We start from the raw sequence: 23,347 nt of genomic DNA on the forward strand, positions 1-23,347 counted from the left end.
GGATGCCCAGTTTCTGTCTGTCTCTCTCACACCCCCACCTCCATGGGGGTGGGGTCAGAAAAGGATGGAGAGGTGGAGGGCAGGGCACACCTGTAGTCATGGATCTGCTCCTGGATCTCCGGCATGGCTGCCTCCTGAGCGTCACCAAGGATGCAGCGGACATCCTCGCTGTTGCGCAGGCGCAGGTCTGTTGTGGAGGCCAGACAGGACAGAATGGAGTGGGGGGAGGGGGCATGGGGGGGCAGGGAGCGGGCACCTCAGAGCACTTCTGTTCACTGGAATGGAAGGAGGAGTGGCTCTCCGGCCTCCTGTCAGCCTGGCTGACGAGGACATTGCTGACTAGGGCTTGAATCCTGATGCCCATGCACAGGGGCAAGGACCAGAGGATCTCCTGGAAGCTCCCTCTCCATTAGAAAGACTAAAGCCCCTCCCATCACATATGCTTGGCACCCAAGCCCAGGCCCGAGGGGCTCATGACCCTGCTAGTGCTCCAGGCGGCAGAGAAGCACCTCACACACAGCAGAACACAAACTCCCGGCAGACCCGGAGAGATGGCTCTCCTCTGCCCCTGCACCCAGCCTGCTCCCAGGAGAGGCTGGCCATGCTCACACCACTTCGGTGCCGCCTCTGTTCATCCATCCCCTGTACCTGTAAATCACCTGTTTCCAAGTGCTGCTTCCAACTTCCGCCCTCTAGAAAATCTCTGGGGATTAACTTCTCAGGTGGCACCCTCTCTACCTGCCCCCTCAGCTCTCCACTCAGACTTTTGGATGAGAAGGAGCCAGGAGGCCCTCATCCTGGGCCAGCTTCCAGCAGCTTCTAACGCCACCTTAAGAGTCTGGATTTGCAGCAGGGAGTGATGTGGTTTTTTTTTAAGTTCCGGAGGAATTCTGATAATTAGGGTTGGGAATCCCAGTGCAGACCAATTTCCTCTTTACAGATGAACTCCCCGAGGCCCAGAAAGTTACAAAGAAGGCTGGTAGGAATGACCAGAGCCCAGGTGCCCTACCTCCACGTCCCAAGGCTTCCTGTGAGAAGCTCTGGCAGGCTCGCCCACAGGGGCTGTGAAGTGTTCTGCAGGAACTGGCCCAGGGCTCTCTCCCCCACTACTCAAGCCCATGGACATGCACTTCCCTATCCCAGCCTCTGGAACCCCATGGGAGTGGGAGCTTGATACATGAAGGAGCACTAGGGCAAGACAAAGGAAGCAGCCAGCTCACCAATTTCTGCCTGCAGCATCTCTGGGATCTTCACTCTCAGAGGCTAAAAGACAGAAGCGCCGGCAGAAGTGGTGAGGCACACACTCAGGGGCATGGGGGTGACCACGTAGGGCAGCTCTGTGCTAGATACCACCTCGCTTTTCTTCTCTCAACTCCCCCCACCCTCCACATTTCCCTCTCCAATGTGGGCACCGGACTCCAAGGGTACAGGGCAAGCTGAGAAGGCAGTCTGAGCATGTCACATGCCATCCTTCCACTCTGTTGAAAGATCCAGGGATGCTGTTCCACAAGTGGACTGGTGAGCATATCAGCTATATGATGGGCTTCCTGCACAGCCCAACCCCAACCCCTCTCAATGTTATCAATTTTTCCCAATCAGCTGAATGTTTTGGCTTTTACTTTGAGGATCACCACAAGGGAGTAGCTCACCACCCACCAGAGGGAAAATAGCAAAATCCCAAGGAAACAGTGGTTATTTCTCAACTTCATCGCCCTGGTACTTGATTGCCACGAGCTTAGTTGATCAGATCAGGAAGTCTACCATGGGAAATACATGCTGCAGGGCCCTGACATAAGAGTGCTTGTCTGCCTGGTGCCTCCCTGCCAACCCCCAGTCCTGTTGCCAGGCAGAAGTAACAAGTGACACTGAACTTCAGACGCCTGGGTTCCCCTCTGGGCTCACTACTACAATTTCTTCATCCCAGCGATGGGCAAGGCAGGGGGGTTTGGAGGAAACCAGGCTATGGATTCAGGGGTGGTAAGCAGGATTTGTTGTCATCTAGTCCTTTCTCCCAATCTTTTAGGGAGAAGCAGTGTGTTTCCGACCTTTGTTAGATGTGGAACACATCTGAGAAGAGAGTAGGGAACAGGATCGAGGAATTGTAATCTCTCAACTCTGTCTTCTCGACGACTCTGTCTACCTTTACCCTCCAAGTTTTGCTCAGCTTTGCCTGTGCTTCTTTCTCAGTGGTCCAGAGAGTATAATAAAATCACGACACACTTGATCGCTGGCTTACCGCATTTTTCTCTAGGAAAATATTCCAGATGTCTTTCCCCAAACTCCGGGACTCTTTGGGATTTATCTGCTGATACACTTCTGCACACAAGTAAAAAAGCTGAGAGAGAGAAATGGGTTAGACAGGGGTTCTCGGCAGGGGGTAATTTCCGCCCCAGGAGCATCTGGAAATGCCTAGACACATTTCTTGTGGTCACAACTGGGGGAAGAAGCTGCCAATGGCACTTAGTGGGTGAAGGCCAGAGTTTCGGCTCAGTGTCCTACAATACACAGCACAGCATTCTCTGCCCAAAGTGCTAACAGTGCCAATGGCGGGAAGCCCAGGCGTGCGGGCCTCAGAAACGGAAGGTAAATAATGCTCCGTGTACTCGGCCATTTCCCAAGTGCACACTCCTTACTCCTGCACCCTACCCCAACCCAGGCTTGATGCTCCAGGTGTGCTCTGCACTGGTTTATATACCGCTTCCCAAGACTTTCCCTGCTTGATTTCTCTTGTGACATGCCCGCTCTTCATTCAGGAATGTTTCTGAGACCCTTGGCTTGGGTCTTACATGATTGTTCAACGTCTGTTGAACAGTCATTCATTCTAGCTTGTACTATCCCCAGAAAAAAAAAAATAGCAGTCCATGCCTTGGGGAAAAAATTTATTCTGAAAAAAAAAAAAAAAAAAAGAAAGAAACAAAACACAAAGCCAAGACACCAACCTCTCTGCTGTGAAAGCAGCTGAGCAGATGGAGCTTGGCTGGTCGGGCTGCCGCCCTGAGCACACTCCAGCCTCCACCCTCACAGTCCTCTGGTCCTTACCCCCATTCTCAGACCATTCTCACCTGACCCCTCTGCCAAACGTTTCTGCAGTAACGCGGTGCATTTGCCCATGCCCCTTCCCCACAACTCCCCATACCTGTCTGCCCCACTGTCATTCAAAAATCTCTAGAAAGACCATCTTCTCAAAGAAAACTTCTAAAAGGCAACCAGAATGAGTTTTCCTGGCTTAGTTCTTTCTCTCCAGTCCTGTATTAATGGTGTCACAGCCAGGGACAACAAAAGAGCTGCCCCTTGATGTCTGACTTACAACATGGAGAGAGGCTCTCTGTCAACCTCAGTCAAGGATGATGCTTCCGACTTACCAGTGGGCTGGGGTCTGCCTGGGAGAAGATGTAACGTAGAAAAACCCCCAGGTGAGCTGGCCGTGACTTGAGTTTCTCAAGATCCTGGAAGATGATGTCGCTCTGGAAGGCAGAGGGATGGGAATGGCTTAGGGGCTGAGGCAGCATGGGCATGTGTGGCCTGCACACCGCTCCTCCCACCCCCCCACCCCCCGCTTTATAATAAGCTCTGCCCCTCTCCCCAACCCCAGCTGAGCAGTCAACCGCTCTGGTAGAGAGCAGCTTGTATGACTGAAGAATGATGAAAGGAGAAAGCCAGGAAACCGTTACCTCGTTGTTGAAATAACCCGGGTCATCATCTTCCTCTGGGCCAATAATTAAAGGCTTTGAGCTGTGATCTACACCCTGGGAAGGAAAGTCAAGTTGTAGCGATCAGAGGACAAGGGGACTCACCCCTCAATGAAGTCTGTTCAGTAATAGTGCAGCACTCATAAGGAAAGCCACACGGGCCTGGTAAGAGGCGGCATCTCGTCCCTACCCCAAATTCCAGAGAACAAGATGAAATGAGGATTTCCACTCTGTAGGAGGTTAACTGCTCCTGGGTGGGGCAGGGGAGCCTGGTCACATGACACAGGAAGATAGGAAGTGAGTGAAAATGCTTTCTTCCTGTTTGCAAAAGATCTAGGGAGGGAGTGTTAATCAACACAGTAAGAACCTATCACTCCAGCAGAACCAATAGACCCAACAGTCAACAGCATCGGTGTGCAGAGTGAGAACGACTAGGCCACCCTCTCCCACCACCTTTGTTCAATACCCTATTAGAAACCCGAGCTGGCAGTCAGCTAAGAAACAGAAATAAAGGGCACCCAAAAAGGCAAGCAAGGAAGGAAGCAGGTAAAGATTCAGTAAAGTGGCAGGATACAAGGTCCACATACAAAAATTAGCAGACAACTCTGAAAAGGGCACCAGGAAACAGTGCCATTTACAGACGCCTCCCAAAGACAAAATGCTCAGGAACAAAAAAGGCCCATACACAGAAAGCCACGAAACACTATTGCAAGGAATCCAAGCAGACCTACAGAAATGGACAAACACACCACGCCCGTGGATAGGAAGATGTAACACATTCTGTGTGTCACCTTTCTTCAGGATGGGCACACACATGGGTCTTTCCTCAGCAGTTGGCTCTTCACGAATGCCTTCAGCGTGTCTGACTCTCGTCCTTCAGGGTCCCTGGTTCTGCATCCCATGGCACCGCTTGTAACAACCCCGGTGGCCATTTCTTTTGGCTCAGGCACAAACTGTGTTCCTTCTACCGGTGCTTTCTGCATCTTTCAATGTGCTGCCCAAGAACCTTTCAACATTGCAACTCGAGCCGTAGATTCTTTCTTTGCTTATTCTAGCTTGATACATGCTGAGCATGGTCTGCCTTCCAGGTTTCCTAGCTTTAGGTCTTCCCGTGTTTTGTTCTAATGCTTTGTCTTCCTGAGTTGCTCTTGGAAATTTTCTGTTGAGTCCTTTATACTCTGTCCTTTCTTCTCTGTGTTTCAGCCACTCTACAATTAAGAGCACGTTTCCGTCTCTTCTTTGATTTTTCTCCTTTAAACCACCCTGTGTTTTCCTCATAGACGATGGTCTTGATGCCATCCCAGATAGTCAGGTCTCCCATCACCAGTGTTCAGGCAGTCACAGTCATCCTTGAGATGTTCTTGAAATTTAGGTGAGATATAGACTCAGTCATCTATTGGCTATGATGAACTTACATATGAGCAACTGATTATCTGTTCCACAGTAAGCCCATGGGCTCCTTTTGGCTACTGATATTGAGCTCAAAAAAAGATATTTTATTGTATATTAGCTAGGGGCTTACATTTCAGATCATCAACTTTATTATACTCATGTATAAGTTGAGCTTTTCAGCACATTATTCAGGTAGGCTTATACTGGAGTATATATGGTACTAATAAAATAGTTTATCAGGATTTCTCTTCTTCTTGTGGACTACTAACTTCCATATCACCCAAGATGACACCCACCACACTCTATCCCGCTGCCCCCCCCCCCCTGGCAGTCGCTAGTCTGTGGGCGTTACAGTCATTTTTTATGCTGCTGGAAAAAGGTCTTTGCAATGAAGAAGTCCTTATTGCTCTTGCAAAGTTCTATTATGCAATCTCCCTCTAACTTCACTTCTATCACCAAAGTCACGCTCTCCAACTACTGCTCAACTGCTCTCGGAGCACTTCACCATTTGTGCCACCCAGGGGCTCTAGATTCCCATCACCTGTCTAAAACCCACATGGTGAGCAGTTCAAAACCATCTCCTGTAAAGATTTCTGGTCTCGGAAACCCACAGGGGCAGCTCTACTCAATCCTACAGGGAGTCAGTATCGACTTGATCAACAGTGGGTTTTATTTGGTCTGAAACCCCAAAGAATTGACCTGACTTTTCTTTCTTTCCCACTTAGGTCTGTCTTAATTAAAGTCTAATTCCCATCTATAAGCCACTGATTAAAAATAAAAAACCAAACTTATTGCCGACTCAAAGTGGCCCTACAGGACAAAGATTTCTGTAGGTGCCTCTGTATGTTTCTGAGACGGTAATTTTTTTTTTTTTAGCGAGGGAGTGAGTGAGTGAGAGTTGAGACGGTAATTCTTTTTTTTTTCTTTTTAAACATTTTATTAGGGGCTCATACAATGTTTATCACAATGCATACATACATCAATTGTGTATAGCACATCTGTACATTCATTGTCCTCATCATTTTCTTTCTTTTTTTATATTTTATTAGGGACTCACACAACTCTTATCACAATCCATACATATACATACATCAATTGTATAAAGCACATCCATACATTCCCCGCCCCAATCATTCTCAAAGCATTCGCTCTCCACTTAAGCCCTTTGCATCAGGTCCTCTTTTTCACCCCCACCCCTCCCTGAGACGGTAATTCTTAAGGGAGTAGAAAGCTCCATCTTTCTCCTGAGTGCCTGGTGGTTTCAAACTGCTGACCGTGTAGTTGACAGCCCAAATCGTAATCACCCCACAAGGGGAAGGTTTCCTTTTTGCACTATGATGTGATGAAAAAGATTTCATGTTGCATAGACTTTTCAGACACTTCACTGGACAAGCTTTTCTCCTATAGGTTCCTCGACTTTCCAAGTTTCTTTTTTTAACTAATTATGTTTTTCACTTTCAATTTTCTCTTCCTCATTCCCTCTGATCCTACAACGTGGGCTCTGCCTCTGGGACCCACTCCCAGCTGACTTGTGCCCACTTTGTCCAGGCCCAAGGCACTCTCCTCAACCGTGTTCTCAAGCCCCACCCCTGCTGTGCTCTCCTGGACACCATGCTCAGGATGCTGCAGCAATGGCATGAGAGACCTGGAAGGCAGCTGAGGTCTGAATCTAGCACTGGCTCAGAATGGAACAAAGTGAGGCCCAGAGATAGAACGGGGTGCTCAGAGCCGCAGAGTCAGGGCCAAGCTGCTGTATTTGCATTTCCCAGAATCTCTTCTCCCTTAAGACTCCAATGTTTGAATCCCTGTAGGTCCAGGATCCCTAGGGGGAATCAGAGAACCACTCTGGCTCCACTTTGCTCTCTGGTGAAACTGAAAAGCACTAAGGTTTTGTGGCTAAGATTTTATTTTAAGTATTTACATGTGTGTGCGTATATGATTACAAAACCAGAATATGTTTACTAAAAGATCAAATATTACAGAACTTTCTAATAGAACATGAGAGTTGCTTATGGTCCCACCCCCCTACTGCTAACCGTGTGGAGACCATCAGGGGCAGACTTAACTCACTGATAAACAGGTTGGTTGACGGTGACGAGTTGGTTAAACATTAAGATTATTGTTCACTGTTTCTTCCTGTGCCATCTCCCCCACCATCCAAAATGACTGTGGGGTTTTACTGCAAAATGGGGTGAAAGTTGAATGGGCAGACTGATAGTTTTACAAGTCACACACATTTCGTTTGATCTCATTTCTATGCCCCCTCAGTGTAACATTACTTATCTCAGTTCCTCCATTTTCTGTCTCCATTCTTCTTTTTTCCCTAATGCTTCTGGGCTCTGTCCTCGGGTAAATGCTGACCTTTTGATTTCCAATGGATGACTGTTCTAAGTTGTGTGTGTGTACCTTACTAGTGTTGTTGTTCCCCTTTTACACCTATTGATTGGCTGAAAACTGAGGCATGGGAGTGAGTTCTACTCCAGAGTTGGAGGAGTCACCAGTTTCTATCTAACCAGAAACCTGGTGTCCTTTGTGATTCTGATTTTACAACTCACCAATAGGCTGCACCCACACTTTGCAAAAAATCACCCTCATGCCTCTGGTATGGCAAGTACTGTGAAATTCAAGACGCCCCCTGGTGGTATCTGGACATGCCATTACACAGCACTGAATCCTGACTGAAGTGACGCCCAGCAACGCTGTATCTGGACAGGCTAGTCAGCAACAGAGCCCTGACTTAATAACCCTGGCTCTCACTGTAAGATGGTGAGCATGGGCACTCCCTCACAGAGGGATAATAAACCTAGGGGGGGGGGGTATAGCCTGATGAAACACATAGCTAGCCTCAAGTTCATAATATTTCCTCCCCTTACTACAGTGGTCTATGTTTTACCTCATTGATCTTGTTAGACCTGCGCATTATGCTCATTTGTCTAATTAAGAGCGCTGGATGCATGATAGCCAAGAGAGATACCCCTTCAGAAATGCTAACAGGAGTAATGATGCCCTGGGGGCACAGGAGGAGCGGGGGAAGGGGAGCTAATAGCAATGATGACCATAACCCCACTCAAGGGGAACGCAAACAGAACTGCAGGGGAACGGATACACTGGATGGTGTAAGCTATGGTAAATAATAATAATATGTTACTTAATAATAAGGGTTCTTGGGGAGTAGTGTTGGGGAAGGAGGGGATAAAGGGGAGCTGATATCAAAGAGTTCAAGAAGAAAAAAGTTTTGAAACCAATGGTGGTAGCAATTGTAAAATGATGCATGAATAAACTGAATCAGAGATTGTTATAATATCAGTAAGAGCCCCCAATAAAAGGATTAGTAATAATAGTGAAGGACAGGGAGTGCCTTTCCAGCTCTCGCTCTACCTCTGGCTCTCGGCAGGACGGAGTCTCCGTCTCCAACAGCACTAGGAGCTGGCACCAACTCTACAGCAGTGCGTACGGTAACCCTGAGGCTTCACTGGTGTCTTTGAGAAGAAACAGGATCTAGAGTTTATATTTCGGTTTGTTTGAATTTATCTACTCAGTTTTTTGAGTAAAATTTTAGCACACCTGGTAGCACACAGGGAAAAGGACACAAAGGGCAAACAGAGTTTAAAGGGTTTTCTTCCGCAGAAGCTGTAAGCATCAGTTTCGGATGTATTTGTCCAGAGACTATGAAGGAGGCCGGTTTTCCCTTTGCGACATAGAAGGACGCATTTTGCCTACATGGCTCTATGTGCATATTGATTTTTACATTTACTTCACAATTATAGGTCATGATATTGGTTTGCGTTGAAGGTAGTGACTTACGATTTCCTTCAAAAGTGTTAAAATAAGCAGAGTCTAAAGAAAAACACCAGGCAGCAGCAGGATTAATGGGATTCGGGCTGCGGCCGTCCCGAAGACAGAGGCATTGGCGTAGCGTGGAGAGCCGCGGGGTGGGACCTGGCCGAGACGCAGGCGCCATGCCCTACCGGCTCATCAGCACCCAGATCCCCATGGAGGTGGGCCCCACCACGTGGGCGATGAGCACTCTGACCCGGTGCTGATGCAGCATCTGGGGCCCTCTAAGAGAACAGTTCTGGGAAACAACTTTTGTGTGAGTACGTCAACGACCCTCCTCGCATAGTCCTGGACAAGCTGGAATGCAGGGCTTCCACGTATGAAGCATGAACAGGGTGGGCCAGACCCTGGTGTGGTGCCTGCACAAGGAGTGCCCGACTGCCGAGAAGCAAACCGCGGCCCCCAAGGCCTGCCTCACTGCCTGCCCCTCTCCCCACCCGCTCACTTACCCTGCCCAGCACTAATGGGCAGATGACCGTCCCTAGATTCTGCCTCAGGCAGTCGGGAGGGCAGGGCCCCTGCCCTGGTGTAGGTCTGTGGGCAGGGTGAAGGGCTCAGCACCAGGCACCCCAGCGGGGGGGGGGGGGGCTCCCGGGCCTGGGGCGGTCCCATGTAAAGGGCTGTGATGAGTGGCTGCTCTTCAGCTGTGTGGGTGCACGGACTCCCATTGGGGTCAGCCCCCTCCCTCCCTCCCAGGGAGGGAGACCCAGGCCGGGGCGGGCAGAGCCCAGAAACCAGGGCTGTGTTTGGCCAGGCAGCGACCTACACTCAAGTAGGCAAAAGAGAGAAACACTTCAATAATTTAAAAAAAAAAGAAAGAAAAACACCAGAGAACACTATACAGTGGTCTTTTGGGTACGACACAAATCACCAGGGTGGTGGTGGCAAATGAAGCTTAAGAAATACAGTTTTACAAAAATAAGAGATCTCTTCCCAATGTCCCCAACGGGGAGTGACACAGCGTCTGCCTGAATGACAGGCAGTTCTACACAGGGTAGGCTTTAGAAGCTTTTTGCATTAAGCCAAACTTTGCCTTCCTGCAATCTCCCGCCGGGACCCAGTTCTGTCCTGGAGAGTAGTGACTTTGAAATTGGGTTTTGCAGAACTTCAAAGCTCCATGGATGCACCCCAAAGGTGGGAGGAGAGAGCTGATCCAAAGACAACCCGGGGAAGTTGAGGTTTTTAAATGTTTTCTTTTAAGATCAGTTTCCTATATTAAGAATCCAAATAATAAGATTTTGCTAGATGAGAAAACGGAAAATTAGTGTTCTGGGGAAAACAAGGAACAAATTGATATCCTTCCACCACAGACATTCCCCACTGGCTTGTCAGTGTGTCACAGCGTGGTGGCATGTGTGTTGCTGGAGGTTATGTCACGGGCATTTCGGGTGTCAGGCCTGTCACCCAAGGTGCACAGCTTTCGGTAGAGTTTCCAGACGGAGAACAAACTCCGAAGAAGGAACAGGCTGTCCACTGTGAGGAATGAGCCACGGAAAACCTTACAGAGTGCAGCCCAACGTGGTCAGACACGGAAAATCTCACACAGGAACAATTGTGAGGACGGCATGGGACCAGGACTGAGCGGTGGTTTGTTCTTTTGTACTTGGGGTCACTATGAGTTGGAACTGAGTCGATTGCACCAAACAACGCCAGCACTGAAGGAAAAACTGGCTCTTGCTCTTTAGACCTCACAGAATTCCCAGTGAAGCACCACTGACTCTGCCCACAGCACCCCCTCATGTGTCTGCTCGCAACTTTTCTTCCTTTTCTGTTTGTTCTCTAGGCAAGTGTCGGCCTCAAATCCTGAGTTGCCAGAACAACTTGGCTTATTCAAGGCCACCGACTTGGAGTGCGCAGGCCCGCACTCTGGCTTCAGAAAAGGGGAGAGAACTGCATACCCAGAGCAGTTCACTCACCTGCTCGCTAGTAAGGGGGACTGGCACTTCCGAGCCCTGCCGCTTGTGGTGTGGAGTCATCCTGGCCATGGTCACGGGGGAGGTGCGAGGGCTGTCGAGCCCAGGGTCTGAGAGTACCGAGTTCCGATTCATCAATGACTAGAGGAAAGGAGATTCAGAAAGAAGACTCATCCAGAAGCTCATTTGGTGGTGAGAACCACACTCATCAGTGAATAGAAATGCAGTACTTACTCTGCACCAGGCATTATACTAAAAGCCCTTGATCAAAACCTATTATCTCATTTAATTCTCAAGGTAGGCCTGGGAGTAGACCCTGTAAGCCCTCTCGCTTCCCCCAAAAGGAGACCACAACTTAGACAGGCTCTAAGATCTGCTGAAGGTCCAAGAGTTAGGGGTCCAACCCCGGCAGTCCTGGCCTGCTGCCCACACTCTTCGCCACTGGGCTGTGCTGCTTCCAGCCGCCACGGCCTCAGGGTCCTGTGTATCTGGGACCTCGCTTCCTCTTTCCTGGTGACTTTCCTGCCTCGGGGTCCTCTCATTTCGACTCCGCACTTTCCCATGGAAAGACGGGAGCAGGAAGGAAGTCAAATGCCAATTTACCTGTTATTAGGTTTGTAACATGCTTAAAATACTTGTTCACATATTTCATTAACCTGCCTAGCTAAATATTTCACCAATATCATTAGTCTCTCTTCCGTTCAGTCTGATTTTCACACTGAGTATGCAACTTGAGAACACGTGGGAGGGCTAACCTTTGAGGCCAAACCTGAAGTTCCCGATCCATTTCAGAAAAGCTGAGCCGCCAGTCAGGGAGAACAAGCTCCATGTGGCGAGAGAGACAGAGCCAGCGCTGCTGCTTCTGACGGGGCCAGGCTCACTGTGCTCACCTGGGACGATGCTGCTCCCAGTCAGGGAGGGCTGTTGGGGCAGCGACCCCCGTAGGTGACTCAGGCCTCTGCCCCTTACACTCCAAGGCTCGGCTTGCTGGAGTCAATGACAGTCTCTCACTGCCCTCCCTACACTGTTGACCAGAAGTGACCTTGTGGACAGAAGAGCGGTCGGGGGTGCGGAGCTGGCATCTAGGGTGCATCTGAACCCCTTCATTTGGAGCCATGACTAAAGTCCTCGGAGCAGAGCCACAGAAGTTCCTAGGTGACAGCTCGAGGCCTTGGTGGCCCCAGTGAGCAGCAGATCCGCCAGGTGCCCAAAGGGGTGCAGCATGTGGCCTCACCTTTATGCAGGCCCTCCGCAGCTGGCACTCACCTCGCTGAGGGAAGAAAAGCGGTCTGTCCCAGAGTCCAAGCCGCTGTCCCCCTCCTGGGAATCGAGAGAGAGGCGGCCTGAGGAGAAAACAGCGTCCACAGTAAGGATGGAAAGAAGAGCCTGTATGCTGGGAACCTGCGCCCAGGGCAGGAAAGGGAAGCTGCTGCCTGCCTTTGTTTCACCTGCATCCCTCTGGCTCAGGATCTCTACACTCGGACACCCTCCTGGGCAGCCCTGCCCTCCACTCCCAGCAGACCCAGCCTTCTGCTCTTTGCCCTCCCCGCTCCCGCACACAGGCCATTCCACCTCTTAAGTCAGACGCCACGGCCCGGCCTCACCACCAGTCCCACTCCTCACCTCACTCCCCCTTCACTTCTGACACCAGGTCTGTGCTGAGCTGCTGAGCTCATGAGGCCCTGGTGCCGTCAGGCAAAGTTTGCTTTGAACCATAAGTGTCCCAGTGTCTCCCTGGCACTTAGCTATTCAGTGCTACTGTTAAGACACACTTTTCTACTGCATCAGTTATATCCAGTCTGCTGCGAATCTGTCCTGCTTTTGATCTTTATTCTACATTTCATCTCCCCAATTCTGCTAGTAGCTAAGAAACACAGACTGAAGACATGTTAGAGACAAAGGGGGTTGTGGGGGTGGGGCTCACCTTCTGATGACCTCTGGCTGGCGTCACCGTACAGGGGAAATATGTCCTAAAAAAGAAAGGCCAGAGAGTGACAAATTCTGTGAGCCTCTGCTCTCGCTGTTTCCTTCCTCCAATCAAAGCTTTCTTGGCATATGACTGGCGCCCTCTTCTGAGTCACTGGCTTACACTGCCCAGCTAGACGAGGTACCACTTCATTTGAATAGTTTGAGAAGGACGGTGACCCCTGATAATGGTGGGGTGGGAGCTCTATTATGAGAATTCTAAAATCTCACATCATGTATCACCTTGGACCTCAAAGCATGCACTGCCTTAGTCAGGTAGACATTAACTATCTAAACGTAACAGGTGACTGAGGCAGGAACGAATTGACCTGGAGAGTTCTTTGAAGGGGACGGAGAAGCGCTGGCCTGGGGCTGACTGACCGCACCGATGGGGAGGGAGCTGTGTTGACAGTGTTCTCTTGTCCAGGTCTTCTAGGTCTCATTTCATCTTTCAGCAACTCTGAGTTAGGTACGTTACCCTCACAGTATAAACGAGGAGACAGAGACTCAGACACTTTAAGTCACTTGTTCAAGTGACCCAGTAGGAAAATGATACCCCAGGATTTGAACTCCGGTCCCTGGGATCACCACTTGGTGGCGTACAATCACACCGACACCAGCAGTGGCCGTGCACGCTCAAACAACCTCTGTGCAGAGGACACGACTGAATTCTCCCGGGCCCCCTCCTGCCGTGCATTGTGATCTCCATTTTATAAATGAGGAAACCGAGGCTCTCGGGGATTAAGGAACTTGTCCAAGATCTTACAGCAGACGATAATACAGGTAGGATTTTAATCCAGACAATCCAGGTGCAGGACACGAGCTTGCAATAAATAACCATCTGATATTGGGAAGTCCTTCCGGAAATGAAAGCTAAAATAACTGGATTACCCTGTGATTCTCAAACCTTTTTGATCTGCATATTCTTAAAAAACCTTCAAATAATCTTTACTGGCTTCAACAAGGATTGATGCTGGGGACCCTCCAGTTTCTTTTTAGTTACCCCAAGAAGCTCGGCCTGCTAGAGGTACAGCCCTACTGGTGACATTCCTGACAAGTGCAGGTGATGCGGGCTCTCCTTGCCGGGAGCTTCCACAAGGCGCCAAGGGGGGCACTTAGGCAGTCTTTAAGTTGTGCTGGGATTTCTGTGAGAAGACCCATTACAGGAGGGGTGGGCCGTGGAAAAAGCTACCAGGCAAGTCATGAGTCAGACGCAGGTAGGGATATGTGAGGAGGCTCCTGGGAAGCAGAGGACGAATCTAAGAGACTAAAAGCAGGTCCTTTCTGCGTTCTTCTTTCCGCTGTAACAGTCACTTCTTAGAGGCCAGGAAATAGGCCTTTTCTTTATGTGGCATCTTTGGAGTAACACAAAGAACTGCAGACTTAAAATAACAGTGATGGTGACGATTAGCTTAGCCTTGGGGTGCTGGCATGGCTCACAGCCTTCTGTCCTTACTTTCTCTGTAAAGCTCCTGCGAGCAGGCTTGCACGGTGCCCTTCCTAGAGCTGCGCCTACCAGCACTCACCACTGAGCCACCAGTCTCCTGCTGGATCTTCAGCTGTAACTGAGTGACTCGCCGCCGGGCACCTTCGATCTGCTCTTCCAGAAGGCTGTCGGGGTTCCGGCTATGCACCTCACAGATACGCTGGGGAGGGTGAGGAGGAGAGGCAGGAGGGAAAAGGCAGAGGGTGGTTAGTAGAGAATGGATGATTCCACAGTGGGAAGAACAGGCAGCAGTTACCCCCAAACGAAGAGCAGGAAGGAGATCTTAGTCTTCTGACAGATGCACATGGCTTCAACATGAAGAGGGTCAGGAAAGGGATGGACAAGGAGGAGCAGTACAAAACACGAGACAGCTAGGGAACAAAGACAAAACCCAAAGGCCTGTCCAAAGGGGACCCAGTCATTGAGGCCCAGCTGATGCCTGGCATTTTAACAAAGGCAAGTCGTCCTCCTAGACCACTGTTTAGGCATGAAACACTGAAGTGCGCATTCAGGACAGTACACTAACAGGTGCTACAGAGGCAATGTACAGACAGCGAAACCATGGGGGATGAGAAGCAGCAGTGCTGACTAGCAGTCAGTCCCCCTGACCCTCAGCCCGAGGTAGGTGTCCTGTCCAACCATGTATCTCGTCCTCCTCACTGTCTGCACCCGGGCACAGCAGCACAGTGGTCAGGGAGATGTGCCTGTGAACGCTGCTCCTCAACGTACTAGCTGTGTAGACTTGGACAAGCTTCCGTAGGTCCTCATTGATAAAATGGAGATGACAGCAGCGCGCGGGGCAGCGCTGAGATTAGGTACAGCATTTCACACAGCCTCGGGCACACAGTTACAGGGAATTCAGGGCACCTCTTATTTTACACAAAGAAAGGCTCCATTGATCTTGTTGGTTACATAATTAAACACATTGGGTTCTCATCTGAGGGGGCTTCAGCAAGTTTGTAGGAAGATGGAGCTGAAAGATGTGTAATTTCTCCAAGAACTTTTGGAAGTCCCCTCAGTGCTGTGAGTGGTCATCTGGGGCCTCTCTGCTAGCTGATCACCTTTCGACAAACTCCTCACACTTAATAACTCACCTTCTCCAGGCCTACCAAGCATCGAGTTCTCTCCACATTGGTGCCAGTTGCCAGCCAGCTCCTAATTCCTGGGGAGCTCCTGCACAAAGGGACTGAGGGCCGTTGTGATCACAGGCTGATTTTGGGGAGTAGATGGCCAAGCCTCCCTGCCTAGCCTGCTTTACTCTGGGAGTGCCACTGAAACCGGCTCGCGTCACAGCCCTGTGGACACCTTCACTGGCAGATGAACGGTGGCCGCACTCGGGGTGCTCCGGCAGGAAAGGTGAGACCCGTGCCTGAATGCTACTTGAAAATATCTCCGTCACCTTTCCTCCTGCCTCGGATGAGACACTCTGGAACTCTTTATAAAGGCTAATTTCCAAGTCTCTCGGGTCAATTTAGGAGCCATTCACCTATCTTTAAATCACCACTCCCATTGCCGCTCCTTCATTCTACAAAAACATGCTAATTATCTCTTAAAACAAAACCAAAACCAAAGCCCAACAACACAAACCTTTTTTTCCCTGGCTTTGACTATTCTCAATGCCCTGCCCTTTTCTTCAGTCTCCCTTCCCCAGTCAGTGCCTCACACTCCTTCCTGTCACTCCTCAACACACACCACTCTGGCAGTCTCTCCATCCCATCGTCAACTCACTGTGAACTGGATGAAGAATTACAGGGAAGACCAGTCCGCCAGTCAACATACACACGTGAACGTCTGTTATCGTCATCGACTGCAATCCCCACAATGTAATGTCGCCCATCTCACTTCTACACTGCCTGCTGGCTTCCCTTCTTGTCCTTTCCCCAGCCCTTCTGATTTTGTCTTTGAGTGTATACTGACCTTTTGCTCTCAAATGCCTGATTGTCCTAAGGTACTGTGTAACTCCCTGGTGTTACGATTCCCCATATGGACCTATGGTTTGGCTGAAAACTGATCCGGGGGGTGAGTCCACTTCCAGACCTGAAGGGTGACTAAGGCCCCAGTTTCAGGGGTTCTTCTTCCAGTCTCTCTCTGACCAGTAAGCCTGGTCTTTTTAATGATGTACAATTTTATTCTTTGGTTCTGTATTTCTCCTACTCTCTGAGGGTCTCTCACTGAGATCTCTTTTAGACCAGTGGGTAGTGGTGGCTGGGCATCATCTATTTTCTGGTCTGGGGACCTATAGACTGATTCACAAGCCCCACGAGGCCACGGGACTAACTCTTCCCATGGGTCTGTGATGGTCCTCACTCCTCTCTCCTCCACTCGACTCTTGGAGAGAGACCCAGAGTTGAGCCTGAGAGGGCTGCTCACAGCTACTTTTTCTAAGAGCAAAATGACCTGCCCACCAAGCCCAAGAGCCACATCTTTACCTCACCTCTTTTGAATCCTTTCCCCCTTGAAATTTCGCTCCTCTCCACTTACCCTCCACTGCCTTGGCTCTTCTCACATCCTGACTTCATCAGCTTATCCCTGTCCCCTCACTCCCTGCCTACACTTTTAAATCTAGGCCAAGCTTCAGGCTCACAAACACTTACTCAGACTTAATATATGCCAGGCATTGTGCTACGTGTGGGGGACTTTATAAATGTAGAACTAAGAAGCGCGGTCCTGCTTTTAAGGAACCTAGTCCAATCGGGGGAAAGGACAAGAAAACAATACAAAAATACGGGCACATGTTGCGATGTTAGAAGTGGTTCTGTCTGATACAGAAGCACGCCGTTTCCAAAATTCCACCTTCAACCCGGCTGTCCTTGCACCACTACTGCCCTGCGTGATGCTAATCTCATCCAGTTCCCAAGTTCACTGCCACCTGCACCCTGAGAATGCTTCAGTCTTTCAACCCAGCTTCTCTCCTGCGCTTCAGCCCTCATCTCCATACGCCTGGTGGGCAGTCTATCTGAGCGTGGCTCAAACTCAGCGGATCTAAGGCCGCCCTGTTTCTTTTCCTTACATCCGGCTCCTGTCCTGCACTTGGCTCTATCAATGGCATCAGTATACACGAAGGCATCTACTTTGAAAGCCACTCTTACTCTTTCTTCTCCGTGACTTTTCCTTTCTAGTTCATATGCTCCACTGACTGGACCTCCCGTTTCTGGTCTTACTCATGCTAGTGTTGCCAAACCCATCATTTCTTTCCTGCAGGACGGCAACAGCCTACTGGATGGTTTTCCTGGATCAATCAATCCTCTTAATACATTTCTCCAAAACACATTCGAAAATGAGATCACTCTCCTATCAAAATTCCTTAGCCAGTTCCAATTGCCTTCAGAATCAACCCCAAACTCATGGTATTCAAAGCCCAGAGCACTTTCCAACCAATGACGTTTTCCATGCTCCTGCCCATTCTTTGCAGAAAAAGCGGGAAACTTTTGAAGATTCAAGGGGAAACCATTAGACACTCACTTTACAGTCCGGATTTGGCTCTTTCTGGATGCTTTTTGCTTCCTAGTCTAGAAAAATCTTAAAAGGACACCCAATTTTCTTTAGCCAGCTAATAATGTAAACCAAACTGTACTGACACTGTCAAATTTCTAGGACCCCTAGTTCTTTATGAATGGATTAAATAGCTGGTATTACTGCTTACGAAAGTGTTTTGATGCATATGGTGAGAAGCAGGGCTTTTAATTGTTTTCCTCATTCCTTTTAATTCTATTTTTTCATGAATCTTCAAAGTTCCCTCATACAATTCACACACTATACACCTCACCACTGTAAAGTGTACCATTCCTTGGTTCTTCATGTACTGACAATGCTGTCTAACCACTGCAGTATTTATTCCAGAACATTCACGCCCCTCTAAAAAGAAGCTCATACTTGCTGCAGAGTAGCGCTCAACCCCTCCATTCCCACAGCCGCCAACAGCCATCAGTCTGCACGGGGTCTTTCCTGGGTTTACTCCGGGCGTTCCAGACCCTGGGATTGCGTCCGGCTTCTTTCACTCTGCATGCTTTCAAGGTTGCCTATGTTGCAGTATGTGTTGGCACTTCATTCCTTTAGGCACTGACTGATAACTACAGTTTGCCGCATTTTATTGATCTACTCCTTAGCTGATGGACATTTGGATTGTTACTACTTTGTGGTGGTTATACGTAATTGTTGCTTTTCTGTGAACCTAACTTTTCAATTCTCTTGGGCACAGACCTACAGATGCAAGTGTTGGGTTAATGCAGTAACACTGTGTGCGTTTTAAAAACTTGTCAAACTTTCCACAGTGGCTGGATTCTTCTACATAATAGATGAAGGCGATTTCTCTACATTTTACCAACACTTAAGTTCTGTTATTCTGACTTACACCCATGCTCATGAGTATACACTGAGGTTTTGATGTGCAATCTTCTAATAAGTAAAGATGTGCAACATCTTTTCATGTCTTCTTTATCAGCTCTCTATCCAACCCTTTGCTCTTTTTTAGTTGAGTTATTTGCCTTTTTATTGTTGAGTTGTACGAGCTCTTCTATATTCTGGCACGAGAACCGATCAGAGGTCTAACTTGTAAGCTTTTTCTTACACCCTGTGAGTTGTCTTTTTACTGTCTTCATCGTACCTTTGACACACAAAAGCTTTAAATTTTGATGGCAGTACAATGTATCAATTTTTCTTTTGGTTCTTTGTGCTTTTGGTATCATTTGTAAGAAACTGTTGTCATAAAGATTTACAACTGTGTTTTCACCAAAACTATGTTTCTAGTTCTTATAAACTATGTAATTATGCGATCGCTCTTATAATTGACATCCTAATCCATCTTTTACTGTAATGGACAAGAGTTAATTTTTGGAGATGTTGTGTTTGGTAGTTACAAAATCTGTGGTCAATTTGAGACTATTAAGAGTGAAGGGGTGGAGTTTAGCTTGTCAATCAGGTTACAGATTGATGGCCTCATTTGGAGGCTCTAAGGAGACAAATAGCTTGCTGGAGGCAGGACACACGCTCACTCCGAGAGACATTCCTGCTGACAAGACACATGGAGCTACACTAGAGCCCTGGAGCTGGAGGAGTCATGTGGAGACCCCTGCCAGCACCGAGATGTTTCCACTGCCACGGGATCCACAAGACTTTCCACCCACTGGCTTGTGATCTTCCTGAATTCGGCATCATTGCACATGTTGCCTGAGTCTGAAGAGAAATTTATAGACTGGTATCGGACATATGGGCTAATATTGGATGTATAGACTTGATCTGGACTGGGATGGTTTCTTAATATACAATTACTTTTTATATAAAGTTCTTTCCTATACACACGAGTGTTTATGAATTTGTTTTTCTAGTCTACCCAGACTAACACGGTATGAAATAAGGATCTGTGGCAGTTACATAATCTACTGTGAACTTGAGGAAAGGGCAGAGTCTAACCTGTCAATCCAGGTCGCAGCTTGACCTCGTTTGGAGGTACCATGGAGATAAATAGCTCATTGGCAGCCAGACACACTCTCTCCCTGCAAGACATTCCTGTTGACAAGCCACATGGAGCTACACTGATGGAGCCAGGGGAGCCATGTGGAGACTCACAACAACACAAAAATGCTTCCACCACCACTGGATCCACAAGACTTTCTACTCACTGGCCTGGGATCACCTGCATCTGGAATTATTGCATGGCTGCGTGAGTCTGAAGAGGACTTTAGACTGGTGTCTGACATATGGCTAATATGGGGCTTATGGACTTGATCTGGACAGGGCTGGGATGTTTTCTCAATATACAATTACTCTTTGATATGAAGCTCTCTCTTACACACATATGTGTTTCTATGAATTTGTTTCTCTGGTCAACCCGGAATAACAGAGGATCCAAACTTATGCTGCATGTGGCTATCTCTTGTCTTAGAAAAATTTGTTGAAGACACTGACCTTTGCCCACTGAATTGTCTCAGCACCTTTGTCAATATGAACTGACCACAGAGCTGAAGGTTAATTTCTGGGCTCACAATTCCATTCCACTAATCTACACGTCTATTCTATGCCAACACCACACTGTTTTGATTACTGACATTTCGACATTTACTACGGCGTACATTAACTATTCATTCACCCAGCCACATCCTACCAGATTGCAAACACCTGGAAAGAAAGGCTTGTCTCTCATTTATCTTTGTACCCACTTCACCCCGGACCCTAATGCCCCATTCACCTCCTCCCCCTCCCCCTCCATACACTTGGGGCACTATCCAACAGCAGAAACTCAACGGTTGCTAAATAAATGTGTATATTTTCACATCTCACATCTTGTTTTATGTTGTCCACTCACTAGCATTCCTTTCCGTATGTATAATTGTTTTGGCCCACGCTCAGAAGTCCCAGACTTCAAGGTCTAACTGAAATACTGTCCCCTTTCTGTGGAGCCTTCCCCACATTTCCCATTAATAATTAATTGCTCTCTTCTTTTAATCCACTCTCTTTCTCACTGTAATTTAAATTATATTAGAGTTTAACATGCTGAAGGCATGAAATGTAGGACCTTCTTCATATCTGTACACAGGTATTACAACAATACTTCACAGACAGTGGGCACTAACAGTAGCTTGCTGAACTGAAATGAAAGGGTGAGAAGGGAGCTGCAAGTCACAGCTGTAATAGGAATGTGGTCATTCTTCTTCAGCCTAATTCATCAGCTTATGCTTCCTTGTGCATATCATCCCTACCCCTGGAAATTCTTTATTCTACCAATAGAGCCTCCACTTTAATCAGCTGACCTCACCATCCACTTACCTTTGCTACCCCTTCTCTCTTATTCTTCCTTCCCTTGGAAACCAGATTATTTCCAACCGACTTTGAGTATACTCAGTCCCAATATTCCCTTTTTACTCTCCTGCCTCTCAGAGCATGTGTGCATTCTGACCACGTGTTCGCCACTCTATTACTCACGAGTGCCACTGGTCAAATTCTCCGTTTACAACTGCTACTGGTCGATGACCGCACTCAAATGGCTCTGAGGTTTTCTTTCTCAAGTGGTCACAGATAGGGCATGGCCTGTAGACTGAGTTGCACATACTGGCAGATGGCTCTGGAAACAGACTCTTCCATAAGGCAGCAACCGACTACCCTCCCTAGCAGTCTTACCTGTAACTCCTTCTCCTCCTGCCTCAGCATCTTCCTAAGGATCTGGGTGGCATGTTTTTGAACTTCGGGATCCTAGGAAAGGAAAACACGACAGCACTGAGACCAGTTCAATAGCTTCACTCTCCTCTACTAGCTGACTCTTGGCCTAGGAACCCTACAAGAATAAAGCCTGGTTGTCAGCATGTTTTGCAAACTCTCAGTACCTCAATAGAATTCAGATAAACAAACATATTTTTACTCCTGAATTTCCTAGAAACTTTAGCTGTAATCACCTTTGCTATCAAATTGCTCTCCAACCTCTTTGTGTTGCAGTGCTTGCTGGCTTAGTCTCCTACTATCCGACAGGAAATCCTGCTCCCTGTACGCCTGCACCGTGTCCTCTTTCCATTCCTCCACAGGCTTTCCCTCAGTCCTACAGTGCTCTTTCTACTCTTGTCCTTTTCTCCTCAACTTCTAACCAACTGGCTCCAGGTATCTGCCCACGCAGGGCTTTGCTTTCTAGCTTTCTCCTACTCCTTGACTCTATGCCACACCCTAGTCACACCAACTGGCAACAGTGTCTCGCAGACACGCTTGGTCCGTAATGGAGGTATGCACCCTTTGTCCTGTGAGGAGGCAACTCAGAGGGCCTCCTTTCACACCCCAAGGAGACAGACTTATCTGTCAAGACTGCCAATGCATTTACATAGGAAGAGGACACTAAGGCCTGGAGTAGCCCCTTAATGCAGTCCTTCTTCCTGCTTGACTTCTTGATGGCCTTTCATGTATCTCTGGCTTATCTTTCTGCTAGCCAGAATTTTCTTCACTATAACCTGCTTTCTGCTCCAGTGGCAAGCTCTTTACAGACAGCAGAGTGAGGAAGGGGAGCCAGAAGGCTCATTACCTGCAGTGGTTTGGGCCCTGTGATGCGCTGTGGAGGCGGCAGTGGTGGTGGAGGAGGTGGTGGTGGGATCACAGGGGTAACTCGGGGGGCTCCTGCTGGGGCTGGATCCTGCTGGAGCCCAGAGACACCAACGGAAGATGGTGAAGAGCCCAGTAGAGTCAGTGCTACGTAGGCACCAGCTGGAGGAAAACAGATGGAGAGAGCTTGCATGCTGTCTTGTTCCGGAGAGCCAGACAGTCCCGGTACAAAGGATGGGTTTCTCCCTCCTTCCGCTGTAATTCTATAGGCTAAATCCTCACCTCTGATGCCTCATCCAGTCTCTAACTCTCGCCCCTACCTTGCATCTGCTCGAGTACTGCTTCCTTCCCACTCTTCAAGCGCAGACCTCAGCCAACATTCCATCCCCATGGGCCACCCATCGCCTCCTTTCTCTCATGAATGAGCCCCCCTGAAGCACACTACCTGCCTCGGACGGACCAGACTCGCCCATTCTAGCCCTCTACCTGCTGCAGACCACACATCCTTTCATTATTTCCTCAGCGTCTATCTGCTTACCTGCATTGGCTCAACTGCCTGGGCCATCTAAGCATTGCAAGCAAAGAATACTTCTGTTCTCCCCACAAACCAGTAAAGACGCAAAGGAAGAAGGTTTGGGAATGCAAGCTGGGGGACAACTGTACTTGAGCTGGGCCTGGTCTCTGTGGGGCACGGCCTCCACAGCGAGGCCTAGATGGGCGCGTGCTACCACTTGAAACAATCACAGGGCACTGTGGCAGCTCAAGTGGATTAAAGATGCCACTGCGCCGCCTCCCGGCCAACAGGCCTCCTCTCGGCCCACCTGCTCCTGGAGCCCGCTGTCTCTGTCGTCAACTCACATTTGATAAGCTTTACCACCTCCAGGTGTGAGCTATTGGTCACCATGGTGCCGTTCACCTGTCAGGAGAAAGGGGTATTCGTTGCACGGTGGTGCCGGGAGCCCAGGAGCTGCTCCCACGGGAAGCCGTTCTCCATGCGTTGGAGCGGACTCCACTCACTCTGCGTGCTTCTGTTCACATCTATAACCTGTTCT

The 23,347-nt window shown here is 48.8% G+C and overlaps 1 protein-coding gene and 1 pseudogene across 5 annotated transcripts in view; one reads left to right on the top strand and one right to left on the bottom strand.

Moving 5' to 3' along the window:
- Positions 1 to 23,347, bottom strand: part of ARHGEF11 (Rho guanine nucleotide exchange factor 11) — a 112,494-nt gene that overhangs the window by 21,463 nt on the left and 67,684 nt on the right. For 3 of the 5 annotated variants that reach the window (XM_075563619.1, XM_075563610.1, XM_075563614.1), the window contains exons 5-16: positions 23,154 to 23,211; positions 22,279 to 22,457; positions 21,396 to 21,467; positions 14,323 to 14,442; positions 12,756 to 12,801; positions 12,098 to 12,174; positions 10,835 to 10,972; positions 3,672 to 3,746; positions 3,363 to 3,464; positions 2,237 to 2,335; positions 1,221 to 1,263; positions 91 to 187 (exon numbers count right to left, since the gene is read on the bottom strand). In XM_075563619.1, coding sequence (XP_075419734.1) covers positions 91 to 187; positions 1,221 to 1,263; positions 2,237 to 2,335; positions 3,363 to 3,464; positions 3,672 to 3,746; positions 10,835 to 10,972; positions 12,098 to 12,174; positions 12,756 to 12,801; positions 14,323 to 14,442; positions 21,396 to 21,467; positions 22,279 to 22,457; positions 23,154 to 23,211 — 1,106 coding nt within the window. The remainder of the gene's footprint in view (positions 1 to 90; positions 188 to 1,220; positions 1,264 to 2,236; positions 2,336 to 3,362; positions 3,465 to 3,671; positions 3,747 to 10,834; positions 10,973 to 12,097; positions 12,175 to 12,755; positions 12,802 to 14,322; positions 14,443 to 21,395; positions 21,468 to 22,278; positions 22,458 to 23,153; positions 23,212 to 23,347) is intronic. The other 2 variants (XM_075563620.1, XM_075563622.1) reach the window with 1 other exon arrangement.
- On the top strand, positions 9,041 to 9,382 carry LOC142429284 (GTP cyclohydrolase 1 feedback regulatory protein pseudogene; annotated as a pseudogene).

Source organism: Tenrec ecaudatus, chromosome 1 (genome assembly GCF_050624435.1).
Source record: "Tenrec ecaudatus isolate mTenEca1 chromosome 1, mTenEca1.hap1, whole genome shotgun sequence".
Taxonomy (NCBI): domain Eukaryota; kingdom Metazoa; phylum Chordata; class Mammalia; order Afrosoricida; family Tenrecidae; genus Tenrec; species Tenrec ecaudatus.